Source organism: Eretmochelys imbricata, chromosome 17 (genome assembly GCF_965152235.1).
Source record: "Eretmochelys imbricata isolate rEreImb1 chromosome 17, rEreImb1.hap1, whole genome shotgun sequence".
Lineage (NCBI taxonomy): Eukaryota > Metazoa > Chordata > Testudines > Cheloniidae > Eretmochelys > Eretmochelys imbricata.
In genome coordinates this window covers 8,158-27,365 of record NC_135588.1, presented here as the reverse complement: position 1 = coordinate 27,365, position 19,208 = coordinate 8,158, and the positions used below count along the sequence as shown (strand labels likewise).

At 44.9% G+C, this 19,208-nt stretch overlaps 1 protein-coding gene and 1 long non-coding RNA gene across 5 annotated transcripts in view; one reads left to right on the top strand and one right to left on the bottom strand.

Moving 5' to 3' along the window:
• Nucleotides 1–4,213, bottom strand: part of CRK (CRK proto-oncogene, adaptor protein) — a 53,228-nt gene extending 49,015 nt beyond the window's left edge. For both annotated transcript variants that reach the window (XM_077836856.1, XM_077836858.1), the window contains exon 1: nt 3,851–4,213. In XM_077836856.1, the coding sequence (XP_077692982.1) occupies nt 3,851–4,094 (244 nt within the window). In that variant the 5' untranslated portion in view covers nt 4,095–4,213. The remainder of the gene's footprint in view (nt 1–3,850) is intronic.
• Nucleotides 4,214–4,267: 54 nt separating this feature from the next.
• Nucleotides 4,268–16,089, top strand: LOC144276627 (uncharacterized). 3 transcript variants are annotated; one of them, XR_013348291.1, is made up of 3 exons: nt 4,268–4,790; nt 9,622–11,324; nt 15,358–16,089. It is a non-coding gene; the product is annotated as an uncharacterized LOC144276627 (long non-coding RNA). The 3 variants fall into 3 exon arrangements; XR_013348292.1 differs by having other exon boundaries at nt 4,269–4,885; nt 10,253–11,324; XR_013348293.1 differs by lacking the exon at nt 9,622–11,324 and having other exon boundaries at nt 4,268–4,885.
• Nucleotides 16,090–19,208: the final 3,119 nt, after the last annotated feature.

The window sequence follows — 19,208 nt, the reverse complement described above, 5'->3', positions numbered from 1 at the left end:
GTTTGCTAAAAAAAATCTCTACTATTTAAGTTGGAAGTACAGCTATTGCAACATCGGAACCATTACAGCTAAAAAGAAAAGGATCAGAAATATTGGTAGCATAAACCTATTTTCTTACTCAGAAGAGATGAGTACATCATCCATAAAGCCTATGAAAAATATAAACCGGTGCCTCCTGAACAGAGTTCTAATTACATGAGGAGAATATGCTGGGGCAGGAGGGAGGAAAGACTTAGGATATGTCTACACGACAATCAGAGGTATAACTGCAGCACATGTAGACATACGTGAGCTAGCTCTGATCTATGACTAAATGTGCTGCAGTCATACCTCTGACTGCGATGTAGACATAAGTCTCTGACCTCCAAGACCCCAATCTTGCAAATTCCTACACATGCGTGTAGTCTCACCAAGTTAAAAGAAATTGCTCACATGTGTAATACATCAAATTGCAGCCAGTGTTGTGTATAGATATCTCTATGTAAAGGTTACTTGATTCCTGAAATTATGGTCTGGATTTTCAAAACACTTAAGTGATTTGGGAGCACATGTTGGCATTAATGTGCCTAAATCACTTGGGCATATTGGAAAATCCCACTCTATATACTTTGCATCCTATCATACTCTCTCTCTTTAGAGAGCATAGGTGCTGACTCTATGGGTGCTCCAGGGCTGGTGGAACTGGGCAGGAAAAGGTGGGGTGGGGGTGGGAAAAGGTGGGGGAGGGGTGGGGACTTGGAAAAAGGGGTGTGGGTTTGGGGGAAGGGGTGAGATGGGGGGTTGAGCACCCATAGGGCCCAGAGGAAGCCAGCACCTGTGAGAGAGAATCTTTGTGAAATGGGTATGTTTGTTTCCCACACTGATCAGTAACACTTTCAGTACAAACCAATGAAATTAATAGTTGAGTTCTTCATTAGCTTTTAGAAGAGATAGAATTTAAAACAACTGATGATTTAGTTTAGCTCCCTAAATGTTTCAAATTTTTTCCTTGAAGTGATCTGTCAAATTCCAAATATGCATAAGAGAGTAAAATATTTCCTCTAATGTGCATTGTCTTATTATCCTCTGTATTCAGTGCTCTGCCTGTGTGGTTAAGCCCAGCTCCCACTCACCCACCTGACTCTTCACTGTGCACAGACTTCCATATTCAAATAAATAACAGCAAATCATCACATTTGCTTAAAACGGCTAGGATAAAACACCGGGAAGGCTAACTTTACTATGCTAACTTTGTAGTGTTTTATCCTAGCCATTTAAAGCAAATGTGATGACTTGCTGATATTTACTTAACTACGGAAGTCCATGCAGCAAAATGAGGTATAAAACTGTTCTGAATCCTTCACTCCTCTTTGCCACCAGCTGTCTGATTTTTAGATCATCTCTATTCCAATTACATTTATCTAAAAGTGAAAGCGTGCAATTAATTTAACAATGGGACATTTAGAAGAATTAAATGATTGCAAATTCAGAACTGATAAAAATTAAATAGTTTTTCATAAAATGCATAATGCAACAGTGGAACTCTGCTACTGAATGGCATTGAGACCAAGAATTTAGCAAGATTCTGAGAGACTGGATATTTATATTTGATAAAGAGTATTCAGAGTAATAATAGTAAATACTGAAGATATACTTTTAAAATTTCCTATAAAAACATCAGGCTTCAGGGCCCAAGCTATTCTCTAACTATTAGGCAATTAGCAAAAGTTTTCATGGGGAGCAGATTATCCCACATCTGCCTACTGCAACGTTTCTTGCACCTTCCTCTGAAGCATCTGGTTCTGGCCTCTGTCAGAGAACAGATGTTAGTTTAGATGGACCATGAGTTTGACCCAGTGTGAGAATTACTATGTTACTATAATTCAAGCATCCTGCACATTGCAAAACGAAAGGTAATACCCCAGAAGAAAGGCTGGCACATCTGCCATGCCCATATAGACTCAAAGGGTTGACACCAGAATGGACCATTATGATAATCTATTCTGTCCTACATAACACCAGCCATAACATTTCATTCATTAATTCCTGAAACAAACCCAAAACTTGTATTCAAATTAGGAAAAAAGAAAAGGAGTACTTGTGGCACCTTAGAGACTAATCAATTTATTTGAGCATAAGCTTTCAGATGAAATGAGCTGTAGCTCACGAAAGGCTTATGCTCAAAAAAATTGGTTAGTCTCTAAGGTGCCACAAGTACTCCTTTTTTTTTTTGCAAATACAGACTAACACGGCTGTTACTCTGAAACCTGTCATGATTCAAATTAGGGTATATCTTTTAGAAAGACATCTTCCAATCTTGACTGAACCCTATCAAGTGACGGAGAATCCACCACATCCCTTGTTAAATTGTTCCCAAAGTTAACTACCCACACACTCAAAAATTTGCACGTTATTTCCAGTTGATTTTGACTAACTTCCAGCCGCTAGCGCTTGTTACACCTTTGGACGTGTCTATATGGGGAACATTCTGATAGATCTATGCTGATGTAATGCCCCCATGTGGACACTCTGCTCTGGAAAAAGGGACTTTATTCCAGAATAATTACCCTGCTTCCAAAGGTACTTAAATACCAGGTTCAATTCACCTTGTAACCTTCTCTTTCTTAAAATTAAATAAAAGACTTATTAAGTCTCCTGCTGGATTTCAGGTTTTCCAGACTTCAAAATGTCCCAATTTTTGGACTGTTTCTAATTTTTCAATATCCTTTTTGGAGAGTGGCCACCAGAACTGGATGCAGTCTAATAACGGTTTCAAGTAATGCTCCATACAAAAGTAGTACCTTATGGCTCAATATTTCCATTTATACATCCAAGGATCACATTACCCCTCTTAGCAACAGCACTGCATTGGGAAGTCATGCTCAACATGACTCCTAAATTCAGAAGCACTGCTTTTGGATTCAGTCCTCCATCCTATAAGTATGACCAATGTCCTTTGATTCTAGATGTTTGACATCGTTTGACTGGATTCAAATACAGTTTGACATTTGTATTTTCATATCTCAGGTTTTAATCCATTCTAGAATTCATCAAGTGTCTGCTTATTCTCCAAGTATGAAAGGGTATTTGTGCTTAGCATCCACTTTTAACATTTATTTGAACAGCAGGAGCACGTAAGTTACTAAATTAACATATCATTTTCTTTTCAGACTCATCAGTCATTTGAGGTTTGAAATTAAATAATGGAAATCTTGGGTTCTCCCTCATTCAAGAATATCTCATTCAAATGAGGAATTTAAATTGTTATTTTTCAAAATCCTCCAAGTCTCTAATATGCCAATTGTCTTCAATTGTTTCGTGCAAATTCAAAATGTAAAACAACAGTAAAGTTTCAACTTCCTCCGGATAGGTGGTAGCAGTTTACTTTTGCATACCTGGCTTATATACAGTGATGGGAAATCTGAGTAATGACTTCAGGATGGAAGTCCAGACGCCCCCATCTTGGTCAGTGTCCATACATGCCCTATTTTAGTCCTCCAAATAACGTCCAACCCGATTTTAAAGCTAGGAATACTGCAGGTCATGTGGCGGGGGATGGGAGTCCTGGAGCCGCTCCCCAGTAACTAGGGACCCCAAAATTAGCGGTTCCCAGTGCGGAACCAAAAGACAAACACGAACGGCACAGCCGGGCCTCAGGAGACTGAACGCCAGTCTGGAGTGGGCGGGGGCAGGGGCAATGTGGCTCTTTGGCTGGTGCCCGCAGCCTGCCCGCTGTTTCGGGAGAAACTGAGGCCGCGCTTTCCCCAACGCAAAACAAAGTCGGATACAGGGCCAGGGTGCAGCAACAACCCCCGGGTCAGACAATCAAAGCAGCCACTCTCCCTAGCCCGGCCCGGCTCCGCGCACTCACCTGGGGCCCCGGGGCCCTCGCCGCCAGGTCTTCGGCCTCCCGCCGGCCCCAGGCTGTTCACGATATAGTGCGAGACCCGGGAGCTCTCAGACACCGACAGCACGAAGTCCCCGGGGATGGTGCCCGAGTCCCTCACCAGGAAGGTCCCGTGGCGCTGCCCCTGCAGTAGCGACACAGCCTCGGCCCTGCTCAGCCGCCCCCAATACCAGCTCGCCCGGTCCTCAGAGTCGAACTGCCCGGCCATGGGGGCCGCTACGCCGTGAGCCGCACTAACTCCCCCTGCGGGCCACAACCACCCAAGGGCCCCACTCCGATCCCAGCCCCGCCACCCAAAATGGCGGCCCCTGTGCTGACCTCACCTACCAGCCGTGACGACACTAACTGAGCCACTGCTAGCAAAAAATCGCAAACCGTGGACGTCATATTCCTGCGCAGACTGCACGGCCATAGGAGGTCATAAGCGGTTAGTCAGCGCTTTTCGCGGGCGCAAAAAGGGCGCTTTCCATAATTTCAAATGCCCCGTAGAGACATTTCTACCATAAGCAGAAGGTCCAGGTTACCCTGCAATGCGCGCGCGCACTGAGCAGCCACTGACCGAAGGTCGTGGAATAAGCAGAAAAACGCTCCTGAGGAACCGCCATAATGGGACGGTCGGGGATAGTGAAAGTACTGCGCTGCACAATCGCCATTACAAGAAGGTCAGAAGTAATCGGTGGCAGTTGAAGGAAGGTCCTGAGACTGGGGGTGTGCCCCAGTGCGAACTAAACCGATATTTAACAAGAAAAGGGCCTACCTCAGCGCCCGACATACCTATTTGGGCTGGCGCCACCGCCCTTTGGAGGTCAATAAAATGAAGTGGCTTGTACAGGCTGATTTGCCATCGGCCGCAAGGAGAGTGCTGCGCCTGCGCGGAAGTTTGCTCCTGAGCAGCGCCGCTCTGGTGAGCTCCCGCTGTCCCAAGCCGAGGTCGGGCTGGCGTCGGGCTCTGCAGCCTCCAGGCAGGGGCCCAAAGTCTCTCCCAGATTCCCCCTCCCGGTAACTATTGTGTGTGTTTCAGAGTAACAGCCGTGTTAGTCTGTATTCGCAAAAAGAAAAGGAGTACTTGTGGCACCTTAGAGACTAACCAATTTATTTGAGCATGAGCTTTCGTGAGCTACAGCTCACTTCATCGGATGCATACCGTGGAAACTGCAGCAGACTTTATATACACACAGAGAATATGAAACAATACCTCCTCCCACCCCACTGTCCTGCTGGTAATAGCTTATCTAAAGTGATCATCAAGTTGGGCCATTTCCAGCACAAATCCAGGTTTTCTCACCCTCCACCCCCCCCACACAAATTCACTCTCCTGCTGGTGATAGCCCATCCAAAGTGACAACTCTCTACACAATGTGCATGATAATCAAGTTGGGCCATTTCCTGCACAAATCCAGGTTCTCTCACCCTCTCATCCCCCTCCCAAAACCCACACACACAAACTCACTCTCCTGCTGGTAATAGGTCATCCGAAGTGACCACTCTCCCTACAATGTGCATGATAATCAAGGTGGGCCATTTCCAGCACAAATCCAGGTTTTCTCACCCCCACCCCCATACACACACAAACTCACTCTCCTGCTGGTAATAGCTCATCCAAACTGACCACTCTCCAAGTTTAAATCGAAGTTAAACCAGAACATCGGGGGGGGGGGGGTAGGAAAAAACAAGGGGAAATAGGCTACCTTGCATAATGACTTAGCCACTCCCAGTCTCTATTTAAGCCTAAATTAATAGTATCCAATTTGCAAATGAATTCCAATTCAGCAGTTTCTTGCTGGAGTCTGGATTTGAAGTTTTTTTGTTTTAAGATAGCGACCTTCATGTCTGTGATTGCGTGACCAGAGAGATTGAAGTGTTCTCCGACTGGTTTATGAATGTTATAATTCTTGACATCTGATTTGTGTCCATTTATTCTTTTACGTAGAGACTGTCCAGTTTGACCAATATAAATGGCAGAGTGGCATTGCTGGCACATGATGGCATATATCACATTGGTGGATGTGCAGGTGAACGAGCCTCTGATAGTGTGGCTGACGTTATTAGGCCCTGTGATGGTGTCCCCTGAATAGATATGTGGGCACAGTTGGCAACGGGCTTTGTTGCAAGGATAAGTTCCTGGGTTAGTGGTTCTGTTGTGTGGTATGTGGTTGTTGGTGAGTATTTGCTTCAGGTTGCGGGGCTGTCTGTAGACAAGGACTGGCCTGTCTCCCAAGATTTGTGAGAGTGTTGGGTCATCCTTTAGGATAGGTTGTAGATCCTTAATAATGCGTTGGAGGGGTTTTAGTTGGGGGCTGAAGGTGACGGCTAGTGGCGTTCTGTTATTTTCTTTGTTAGGCCTGTCCTGTAGTAGGTAACTTCTGGGAACTCTTCTGGCTCTATCAATCTGTTTCTTTACTTCCGCAGGTGGGTATTGTAGTTGTAAGAAAGCTTGACAGAGATCTTGTAGGTGTTTGTCTCTGTCTGAGGGGTTGGAGCAAATGCGGTTGTATCGCAGAGCTTGGCTGTAGACGATGGATCGTGTGGTGTGGTCAGGGTGAAAGCTGGAGGCATGCAGGTAGGAATAGCGGTCAGTAGGTTTCCGGTATAGGGTGGTGTTTATGTGACCATTGTTTATTAGCACTGTAGTGTCCAGGAAGTGGATCTCTTGTGTGGACTGGACCAGGCTGAGGTTGATGGTGGGATGGAAATTGTTGAAATCAACCGTTGGGACAGTCTGAGAAGAGCAAGAACGGATTTTTCCCTTTCTGTTTGCGTCCTTTGGAATCACGGAACGTCTGTGCAGCGTTAACAAGTTTTCAAGTAACTGTTAATTAGCATTGGATGTTTCTAACTGCACCAGGACAAGCAACTTTGTAAACTGTCCTTCAGATTGAACTTGTTTTCAAGCAATAACCAAAGCTCTTTAGTATTTACAATTTTCAAATAATAATTACCCTAACTTTAATTGGCAGCCAGTGTGGGACTTAAAATATGTCTTTGAATTAAAAACCTTGGCTAAAAAATTAGTAACTATAAAGAATTTTTTTCTTTTAAGACATGGTTAAACATTTTTATTTGGGAAGATGACTGAAGCTCATGTCAGTGCTGTGTTTACTATCTTGTCATTTACTCTGCATAACAGAATTGTTTTTAAAATAGTGTTGTCACCAAACTTTGCAGGCCCCACATTTGAAACAGGGCATATGTCTTCTCCAGAGGAAAACCGGTTCCCAGAAGAATGTAAATAAAGATGCTCAGTCCTCATCTGTCTCCTCATACAAGTTGTTGGGTTTGAGTCACTATTCACCATTTTTTTTTCCTTCTCTGTCTTTGGTCTTGTTTTCCTTCAAAGAACATGAGTCCTCTCTGGGGATAAAGAGAAGGGAGAGGGGCAATAGTCTCCTGTGAATGGTAACTGTTTTGGATGCTGTTTATCACAGTACAGGAGCATCCAGCTGCCCCTTCATTGTAGCTATGACTACATGGGGGAGTATTGTTGGGGGCTGCGGGGGACAGTTCACATGAGAGAAGCAAGAGTATGAGCCTGTCCCATTGCTGTCTCTGCCACCAACGCTCCATTTGTGGTTGGTTTCCTGCCATAGGAGAATCTGAGCCAAGACTCGAAAGATGGAGACCGACAAGCCCACCCTGTTTGACATAAATGGCTCCAGGCAACAGTGGTCCAAATGGGAGGAGAGCAACCTCAAATAAGTGTCCAGTTAGAACTTTGAGTCTAGCCCTCCTAGTCTTTCCTATGTTAGGTGGGACTGGGTTACCAAGAAAATTTTTTAAAATTTGTTAGTCTCTAAGGTGCCACAAGTACTCCTTTTCTTTTTGCGAATACGGACTAACACAGCTGCTACTCTAAAACAAGAAAAGGTTCTTAACTACCTACGTGTTCAGGGGGCAGGATAAGATAGCTGCTTGTAGGATGGGGAAGTTAATACCCAGGACAGGGTGTAATATGTCCTCCCCAGAAGAAGCTTAGATCCAGGTGGGTGATTACAGCAGGGATTCTCATACTTTTTGCATTGGCGATCCTTTCACACAGCAAGCATGTGAGAAATGAAAAATATTTAACACTATTTTAAATACTAAATGTATAATATTGTTTAAGTTAATTTACTTTTTCTCACCACTTTTAAATTAACACTAAAACAAATTTTTATCAAATTATTGTTATAAGCAGAAAAATTATTTTTTAAAATAGTTTATTGTTTAATACTGAGGGTTTGCGAAGAAACGTTGTTAATATCACTTTGCACAGCAGATTTAGCGCAGTATTGCCACCATTACTTCTATGTTGCTTCACAGAAGACTTGCTAGTGAGCTGGGACGCTGTGAAAAGTGATATTAACAAACACCTTCACAGTCTCCCAGCTCTGAAGGCCAGCAATAGCACAGAAATACAGATGGCAATGGGGCCCTAGAATGTCTGTTGTGAAAAGTGATATTAACAAATATACAAGTATCACTTTTCACAGCAGACTTCATAGGTAGCTGGGAGTCTGTGAAATGTGATATTAACAAATATCATGTTTCACAACAGACTTAGTGCCCCTGTGATGGTTGCCCATCCCAAAAAGTAGTGGGAGGGATTAAGGTGGGCAGTAGGCCAATTAATTCTACAGGCTGCACCTGGAGGAGGAGCCAAGGCACAGGGGTTAATTGGAAGCAGGCTCACCTAACCAGGAACAGGACTGGAGGGGCTTCTGTAAAACCCAGGAGCTGAAAGCAGAGAGAAGCTCTTGGAGGAAGGCAGGGAAGTAGGTTTAAGTCACTCCCTGAGTGGAGGAAGTTGGGAAGCTGGCAAACCCAGAAAGGGGGAAGCCAAATAATTAGGAAGAAGCCCAGGGAAACAGTAGTGAGGGGTAGGACCATGCAGAAATTTTGGCTGCTTGTTACAGGGTCCTGGGCTGGAACCCAGTCTTGAGGGCAGGCTTGGGTTCCCCACTGGGAAGTGACAAGGGCATTGGAGATGCCAGCCCCAGCCAGTGGGTCTGGAAGGACTTTGAATTCCCCAGAAGGGGAGGACCTTAGTGACTTGGATGAAGGGCCAATCCACAAAGAGGAGACTGCAGTTCCTGGAGTGAGAGAAGGGCTGCCTACTAGAGGGAGAGACAAAATGATGGCATTCAAATTGTGGACGGGGGGGTTGACCACAAGAGGGACCAGGAGGAAGCGCCAGATCGATGGTGAGTAGTGAAAGCAGCGCAGATGCCAGAAGCACCACAGTGGCAATGGGGCGATAGAAACTGCTGTGAAATGTGACTTTGGCAAAGTTTCTTCACGACCCTCACAGAGAACCTCGAATGTGCTCCAAAATAGGTGCACCGCTGGTGTAGCAACCTCAGCCCCCTCACTTGGAAGAGGATGGTACTGCCCCTGACTTGCAACCTCCCATAATAACCGTGTGACCTCCTGAGTGGTTGCGACATCCAGTTTGAGAAACCCTGTTGTAGAACGTGGTGCCAATGGATATCTGCTCAGTCATTTATTAGTAGGTTTATTTAGGTAGCTTGTATCAGTAGTCCCCTGTAGATGGGGTGGGATCATGTTAGCCACAGGGTGCCAAAGTGTTGGAGATTGACTAGCCAAGAAACCCATCATTGCTGACTGTGTCTCTGTTAATCTAGTGGGTATGCTCTAGTGCAGATGGGAGTGTGAGGGCAGGCACTCACACCCCCAGCACAGGTTTTGGGCAGTGATGGCTCGCTCTTGGTTTATTTGCTGTGCTTGCAATGGAGCAGCCCCGCTAGAGGACGAGCTGGAAGAAGAGGACTTAAGCAGCCTGGACATCCTACTTCGCAGTGGACTTGAGGAGCCAAAGGGTCCTGCCTGGTGGTGACAGCGAAGTGGGAGGAGCCTTGGTTATGTCTGTATCAAGTGTCTGAGTTGTCAGAGCCCTCTCTGAGAGCAAAGAGATGTTTTTCGTTTGTATGGAATGAGTTCTAGGGAGGATGGATCCCTGCCTTTGGCTGGTAATGGGCTGGGAGCATTACCCTGCTCCCCTAGACTGAATGCGAAGGACGGAGCCTGCCGGCAACGAGGGACACTCTGTTATGCCTGGTCTGTCCTTCCACATCTCTGGATGTGAGTCATTGGTCACAACATTATTTACCTTGGTTGTACTCAGTCTTCTCTTCATTCAGAGAACCTGAGCATCTTGGCCAGGCATGGGATTTGTGGGATGGGATGGGATGGGGATAGGGAGAGACCTGGGGGGACTGTGGTAGCTTATCAGTGCTGATCACTTCAAGCACTGGCTAGGCTGTAGGGGAATAGGGAAGGAAGCTCCAGGAAGCAGGTGACCTGACTGTGTGTGTCCTCCACATATGAGTGCTGGCCTAGGTTACAAGTGTTCTCTCTTTCTGTTGTCAGTTTCTAATGACACTGGGTCAATAAGAGAATGGCCAACTGGGGCAGAGACCGGGAGAAGGAGCAGCCACTCGGAGCCCATTCAGCAGAAAGGAAATCAGAGTGAGCTGTGGAGTAAATGCAAATGGAAATTTGCTTAAGCTAAGTATTGAGAGAGGGCTGTAAACACTCTTGTCTGTGGAGAGAAATGTGTTGTATTAGCATAGGGTGTGTTACTGAGAGCAAAATCCCTGAATAAATCTGGGGCATGTGAAGGTTGGGGGAGTCCTTGCTTTTCTCTCAGCGAGTTGTCAGGGCCCAGGGAAAGGAAAGTAAGTTTCCCTGAACTATGGTTGTGAAGTTGTACCACATAATCTTCACAGTGATATTACTATGATATGATTATATTACTATGATATGATTATGGCATCATTAGGATGCATTTTATGCAAGATGGGTCATGTATGGTGTCATTGAAAATATATTTTCCAAATATTATTATCCTGTTTGTATGCATGTATCATTTTTGTATCTGAAGTTATAAATACTGACTATATATCGGTACTTCAAGTATAGTTACTCCTGGGTAATGCCCACTAGACAACATGCTTTCAGTCTAGATAGTGGGTGTGGAAGGACCTATTCAGGGCAATGCGCCACCAGGAAAAACAACAAACCTTAGGAGAAGCTTATCCCCCATGTGGTGAACCTTCCTGAGAATGCTACAGACAGCCTGTGAGTGATGGCTGCTATGACTCTACAAGGACATGTGACTAGGCCACATGATGCTGGACTCCATCTTGGGATATCAGTATTTTTCCACAAACTGGTCTAGGAACCAAGCTTTGAAACAAAGGGTTTCTGCCATTTGCAAAAAGCTGTATAAGGCACGTAGTAACATCATCTGTGGTTCTTCATTCCCCACGCAAGAAGACTCCTGAAAACACTTGAGGAACAAAGACTGAACTGGGGGAAGTGCTGGACCGAGGCTAAAGGGATTTCTAGCCTGCATATGAAACATCTGGGGATTCCAAGCTGCAAGCAAGTGTAGCTTGTGCCTCAAGAATCTACAAGTCTTCCTGTACCACCAGTTAGGGTGAGAATCTGCTATTCATATCCAGTCTATTTAGTATATTAAGCTTAGTTTGTATATTTTGTTTGTTTTCTAGGTAATCTGTTTGCTATCACTTAAAATCTATCTTTTGTAGTTGTTAAACCAGTGATCTTTGACTGGAGTGCTTAGGGAAAATCTCTGCTTGGTTACCACAAGTGTGCACTGTTTTCTTCACATTGTTGGAGAGGTGGACCAGGTATTAAACCCATATACTGGCCAGATTTGACTAGGGCAGGATGGTACTGCTCTGGGGTCCTAGTCTGGGAAGCTGGTGGTTAGAGAGCCTGCGCGTAACTGCAGCTGGGTGTGTCCAGTGTGATGCTGGTGAAAGTGCAGGCTGGAGGGTTTTGCAGATTGTCACAGCAGTACAGTGTGAGAGGGAACCCAGGTTGGTGAGTCAAGGGGCTCAGTGGTACCCCACTTCCAGGTAGCACCCCAGGGGGAACCTCTCACAATGGTTAAAATTGCAGGAGGGCAAATTGCCTGTAACCAGAGAGATTCCATCCTCAACTCTCTTTCTTCCACATCACTGGGTGTGAGTAACTGGTCACTGCACTTTGTACCGACTCTAGCTTCCTTCAGAGAACGTGAGCTTTCTGATTAGGTACAGACCTCTCTGGGATTAAGGGGAAGGGACAACAGTCTGCTGTGCAGCATGAGTACTTTGGGTCCAGGAGCAGATAGGTGCCTCTTCATTTAACCATTATTGTCTCGGGGGAGTGAGGGGTAGGAAAAATCCCTTGGAATAGCAAACACCAGAGCCAAATACCATTGAAGTCTCTGCCACTAACTTTCTTTTTGGGTTGTGTTTTCTGCAAGGGAAAACTGGTGGAGCTGAAGTTCAGTTCTATTCCAAGATGAAGAGTGAGACCAGCCTAGTCTCAAGACAGATGCCAGGCAGGACCATCTGAGCAGAAAGTGGCTGTTGCTGTCACTAATATAGGTGTCTGTCTGGTAAAGGCTGTGGTGACAGCCCTGATGACTACACAGAGTGCTTCCCTTAGATTCTAATAAAAGGTTCCCAACTAGCTCTGGGTGCAGAAGGAGAATTTCCCCATCTTGGAAGCTGCTGATCTTCCATTGTTTGGGAAGACATGCTCCTCCCTGCCAAGAGCTGGAACCAGGAAGGTGACTACAGGTGTTGATTTTCTTGCTTTCCTTTTTTACTCTCTTCTGTATTGGCCAACACACTGTCTCCCTGCCTGTCCTGCTCGGTCTCCCTTCACGGACTTGTACGCCTGCCCATGTCCCATTGTGATTCAGACATATAGGGGTGTAAAGGTGTTTGTACGGGGGGGCGGATAGTGGTCATGTTGGGTACAGATATATGGTGGGGAGAGGGTGTGAGAGAAGGACTTAAAGTTGCTGCTGCCTCTGTGTATCTAGTGCAGCTCCCCACCAGGCCCTGATGCCTCATGGGCGTTGTAGTCTTCTCTGTCCTGTTTCAAGATTGTGAGGGCCTGTGCACTGCTTGTGCAGATGTAGCTGGACATCTGCTCAGTGATTGATCAGTGGGGTTTTTTTGGTAATTTTGGTTTTGCAAAGACCCTAGTGGTGGCCTAAAAATGTATTCCCCAGGGTGATCCCATCCCATCCCATCCTTGTTGCAGCAGCAGTCTGGTTCCCAGTAGGAAAAGTTAGCTTAATGAACACTTTTTGGTTTAAATGGCTTCTCTGTAGTGGCTAATTGCCCTTCTCTTCTCCCTCTACACCAGGGGTCTCAAACTCAATTTACCTTAGGGCCGGTGCCAGTCCTCAAATCCTCCCATTGGGCCAATAATGTCACTGAAGATGGTGTTCAGAAAAGAATACGTTTATATTTTTTTTATTTTGAATTTCTTAGAAATAATAAAACTGTCATACAACTTTATACAATTCTTTGCCTGCCAGAGGTTTTTTTGGTATTTGCTAGACACCTGGCAAGGCTTCAGTTCTGTCAGTTTGTTGATGTTTGGCCTCAGTGACTGAGCAGTTGAAACCTTCAGGATTGCAGCAAGGTGTTCATCAGATAGTTGTTTGGTATTTTGACTTGTTTATATTCATTGTGGAAAAAAGTGATGCTGCCTCCATGGCTGACTCTGCCCGGTAACTAATGATGCTGACTCTGCCCGGCCACTAGAGATGGTATCTCTGTCCCTCTCCTCCAGCCAATGGGAGCTGCGGGGGGCCGTGCCTGCAGCAGACAGAGCCGGCAGCGTGGCTGCATGTCTCTCTCCTCCATGGGCTGCAGTGGGGAGGTTCTCGGGCCGCAGATGGCTCGTGGGCTGGGAGTTTGAGACCCCTGCTCTACATCTTATCTCTGAGTAATCTCACCTGTAAACACAAATTCAGCTATCATCTCTGTGCTGACAGCTCACAGACATGTCTACACCAGACCTGTCTCCTCTCCAGACTAAAACCTCAGCCTCTGACATTGTCCACTCATCCATCGAACATGGCTAAAACACTTCTCCTAATCTCCCCATTCCCCCAAGTCCTCCCTGCTACCTCCTTTCTTGATCACTATGGACAGTACCATCATCCTGCCTGTCACTCAGCCCATAACCTCTCTTCTAGGTCCTCCCATCTAGATTACGTCTAAATCTTGCAGATTCTTTCTGCATAACTTTTCTAATCTAGAGTCTCAGCAGTCCATCTGCACAGCTAAAATTCTTGTCCATGCTCTCATCATCTCATGTCTCACTTACTGCAACATCCTTCTCTCTGGCCTTGACAAATGCAATCTTGTCCCACTGATCTCCACTCAGGGTGCTGCTACAAAGATAATTTTCCTAGACCATGGCTTTAATCATATCTCCCCTCTCTTTGCATCTCTTCACCAGCTTCCCCTTCTCTGTTGCATCAAACATAAGATACCCACCTAGCATCTTTTATATGCTGTAGAGCTGTCAGTGTTTGCCTGCAATCAGTCCATGATGCCAAACTTCCATTGCCCAGTTAAAATTTCAAACAAGCACCTTTGTGCTTTCTCTCATGCTGCCCCTCACACTTGGGAGGTACTTAACCCTTTATTATGTACCCTGTGACTAGGTTTCTGGCGCTGAGTTAAAAGTTCAGAACATGATGCCTATCAAGGGTAAAAAAATTGACTGTACCAACAAAACCCATATTAAGATAGGTTTATTGCCGTATCTACCAGTCTATTGAGAACACGCATATTCAACAACACCAAGGAGAGAGATTTATACATAATAACAAATGTAAGGGGAAGTTTATTATGTAGAATTTGTAATTACTTTTTAGTTTTTGTTTTTACAATTTAATAATATTCAACATTTATATACAGTGAGCGCATATCTAACAAAATTTTACTCCTGCAAACTGTTGATGGAATTTGGAGGATCAGAGCCAGAATAACAAAAAGGAGCCACATAAGGAACTAGTACTGCCCATTCATGCATTCTGGGCCATAGGTCTCCTACATGCAGCATACAAGCACTGGCAAAATGACATTAGAACTACCTTCTGTTAGAAAATAGAAATCAATATGGGTTAGGATTAGGGTTAGGGTATCACAGGTGTGAATATGGAAAGTGTGCACTGAAAATCCACCTCCTCTCCACTGCGTGCTGTTGAGAGACAAGCAAGAAGAGACACAATATTTCTGCATCCTTGTGTCTTATCTGGGAAATACGCGGTTTAGCAAATTAGATCCTTGAACACAGAACACATTCCTATCATGGTGAAGATCTCTTCAAGCTTGATAGTTGTCTGCTTGATAGGAAAGACAGTCTAATTGCTGGCAGCTACTTTGTACACACAGTACCTGCAGTGAATTAGGTCACATGAAATTAATTTCAGGAATCAGAGTAAAAACTTAACTCTGCTCACCGGATAAAAATATTTCACTCTGATTAGAAAAATATCTACATGTAGAGCTTATTCTAATGCATTGTAATAAAATATTTTAAAAACAGAAGCCAATAATGTACCAAAAAGGGACTTAATCACATGGGGGCATGCACAAAGCTAGGATTCTACTGGAATAACATTACAGCATTACATTTTGTCTCAGCAAACCCTAGATGATGTGGCTACAATTCTTGTCAAGCAGACTACAGGACATCAAAACAGAAACACAATGATGTGGAATTCTCCTCAACCACCAATGAGGAAATAATGGATCCAAGGCGCGCAAGTATTCCTGTTTGGAGATGTTCTCCTAGAAAGAAAAAGAACTCAAATCTCTGACTAAATCTGTTCTGCAAACTTTGACTATTTGAAAGCATTTTAACCTTGAAAGTCCAAAGACAAAATCAGTGACCTTCAGATCACTGAGATCAGTATAAGGACTAATAAATGAGATACAGTTGGCAATTTACTCATGTTGAGACATTCCCAACCTGTCCCTCTCTCACAGCTCTGTTGTTTATTGGTATTGTTGTCTCTGCATGTTCAGATTTATAAATGAAATTTAAGAATTAAACAAACCAGAAGCTGAAACAATGCACAGGACAGCAGAGCTGAGTCACCCTAAATCTCAGACTATTTTTGGTGATGTTTTTGTCACCCTGAACTCATTTGAGGCTTAATTAAGAACTGTTTACTTTCAGAGGCCTCCGCATCACTCAGATTAACACAAGAAAACATGCAAAAAAACAGACAAATCAACCCCACCCCAGCTCAGTGCTGTAAATACTTTTTGGACTTGGCTTCTTGAATTACAATCTGTTTCAAGTATTTCTAAGGTGCCTAACACCAAATCTCTTGTTACTCAGAGAATCAAATAAACTGTTTTCTGAACCACTGTTAGCTCCCTTAGCACTGAGGATTGTCTCATCCTATCTCGATTGTCGCCTGTTCAGTGTACAGGGCTGGTCCTGTCCAGCCAAGCAGGACTACCTCATTGCCCATGTGTAATGGTGTCATGTTTGAGGCATTTGTTGACAGGGTATGGTTTAAAACTGTAATTAAGGGAATTGAAATTACAATTTCCCCATTGGATAGAAGTTTCTGGCTGCTTACTCCCTGGTGGAAGAAAGCACAAGACACTCTGTCTCCCATGCGACCTCCAAAGTACAATAACCTATATAGGCCAGGATATCCTACACATCTCACAATGTACCACTGTCAAGGTTCCTTCCCCACTCTGAACTCTAAGGTACAGATGTGGGGACCTGCATGAAAACCTCCTAAGCTTACTTTTACCAGCTTAGGTTAAAACTTCCCCAAGGTACAAATTAATTTTACCCTTTGCCTTTGGATTTCCACTGCCACCACCAAATTTTATCTGGTTTTACTGGGAAATGTAGTTTGGACACGTCTTTTCCCCCCAAAATCCTCCCAACCCTTGCACCCCACTTCCTGGGGAAGGTTTGGTAAAAATCCTCACCAATTTGCATAGGAGACCACAGACCCAAACCCTTGGATCTTAGAACAATGAAAAAACATTCAGTTTTCTTACAAGAAGACTTTTAATAGAAGTAAAGGAATCACCTCTGTAAAATCAGGATGGTAGATACCTTACAGGGTAATTAGATTCAAAACATAGAGAATCCCTCTAGGCAAAACCTTAAGTTACAAAAAAGACACACAGACAGGAATAGTCATTCTATTCAGCACAGCTCTTTTCTCAGCCATTTAAAGAAATCGTAATCTAACACATACCTAGCTAGATTACTTACTAAAAGTTCTAAGACTCCATTCCTGTTCTTTCCCCAGCAAAAGCAGCATACAGACAGACACAGACCCTTTGTTTTTCTCCCTCCTCCCAGCTTTTGAAAGTATCTTGTCTCCTCATTGGTCATTTTGGTCAGGTGCCAGTGAGGTTACCTTTAGCTTATTAACCCTTTACAGATGAGAGGATTTTTCCTTTGGCCAGGAGGGATTTTAAAGGGGTTTACCCTTCCCTTTATATTTATGACAACCACTATACAGCTTTTTTTCCTCAATCCAATCACCTGCATAGTGCCCTTAGGGCCTTGCCCCTACTGTGAGATCTCAATACAATGTTTGAAGTTAATGATTTGGAGAAACTTTGGCAATGCTCCTTTGTACATGGACTCTTCATGCTAATCAACAGCAAAGTAACAGATTCTGATGGGGAGTGTTTTATAACCCTACAATACACCTGTCACGCTTTGCCTTCCATCAGCCTGAGCTACCACATGCAGGGTGACCCAACGCACTCCCTATCCTTGATTTTACCCCCAAAATGTACAAAAAATTGCCACTTTAACTGGAATTATCCACACAGGTCACAACACAGAGAAGTTTTAAATGAGTAAAAATAATGAGGCATTAAAGTAAGAAATGGTTACCAGAAAAATAAAGATAAAATGTTTTCTAAACGTAATTAGGCTTATGAAGTCCCTTCCCACAGGTACCAGTAACATTGCTGCCCACACTCTCAGGTCAGGATCTGCTTCCACAGTCCAACAGCTGTTTTCTTATCATCTTAAGTGAAAGAGAGAGATGGGTAGGGACAGAGAATTTGGGGTGTTTTTGCCCCTCACTTTAATTCAGTCACCCTTTGAAAAGTGTTTGCTCAAGCTTGACCCTTAGGTAAAGTTCTTTCTTGCTGGGAGCAAGGCGATATGGAGTCTGGTGTAGGAAGGAGGCTTTGTGCTGTTTGTTTTCACGTGGGGATGCTGAAATGCTTCTTTCTTCCCTCTCTTGTCCTCTGTGGCCTCTGTTTACAGCTGATATGCAAATTGAGGCAAACATGACAGGCCTGCTTGGCCAGTGCTACTTAATCAGGGCTACCCTTTAACACCCTACATGGGGATTTCATAACTTTACACAGAATGTTGCTATGTACGTTTCACCATGATAGTGTTGATCAGTGAGTTATTACTTTTCAGCTGTTCCCTCACAAAGCATATTTTGTCCAAAGATAATTACAACAATGCGCAAGATAGGAATACAGGGTTGCATTTGGTCACACCAGGCTGGGCTGTTTGTTCAGGACTCTTTAGCCTTGCCCTTCCCTGGTAATTGCCAGACAATGAACAGGTCTGGGAGAGGGAGGGGGAGAATTCCTGCTCCAACCCCGAATTGCTGGGCAACCCAGGCTATCTGGAGCTGGGTTGATTTCCCAGTGGAGTCGGTTTTTCTCCCTGGTGGATTATGATTTTCCCCATTGCAGTTAGTTGCACTTTGTCTGGTTCTCCACAGCCCCTCAACAAGGTCATTAGGCGGCATCTCATTGCTTCACATTAAAGTTGCTTCCCTTTGGGTCTCTATGTTCTGGGACGTTTCCTGGCCTACATGCCTCAGTTTCCTCCTCTTAAACCACTTCATCTCCTGCTCCCCCACCCCCAGGCACTCTCATCCTCTCCCAATCACCTAGATAAAACCCCCTAATCCCTCCAATTTCCTTCCCCCAGGGCACCTGTACTCCAATCCTTCTTATCCAAAATCCCCTAATCTCCCCTATCCCCACAGCCCTCCTGCCCATGCCCCCCTAGCGGGTCCCAAAGCAAGCTACCCCCACTTCAACCCCGATGGGTCTAGTCACAACCCCGCATCCCAAAACTGCAGGCAGCTCCAATCCCTCTGCTCAACCCTATCTCCCACACGCCCTGCCTACCTGCCCCCCTTTTGCCCCTCAGCCTCAATCCTCTTCAGGACACACACACATCCCGTAAATCCCCCTATTGCAGGCACCCTTCCACAGCCATGGCCCCTCCACGCCCCTTGTCCCCATCATTGCCGTGTTCCCAGGGGAGGCCGGTCTGGGCTCGGGGGAGGCATTAGGAAGGAGTCATGGCGCAGTGGCTTGTGGGAGATGTAATATGCCCGGGCGTACGTATGCAGGGCCCAGCGTTTCCTGTTTGGGTGTGGGGGTCGGGGCTGCTTTCGGTATCAGAGCTTCCGTTTGCAGGGCGAGGCCCCAAGAGGAAGTGACTTCTTTCTCCAGGACGC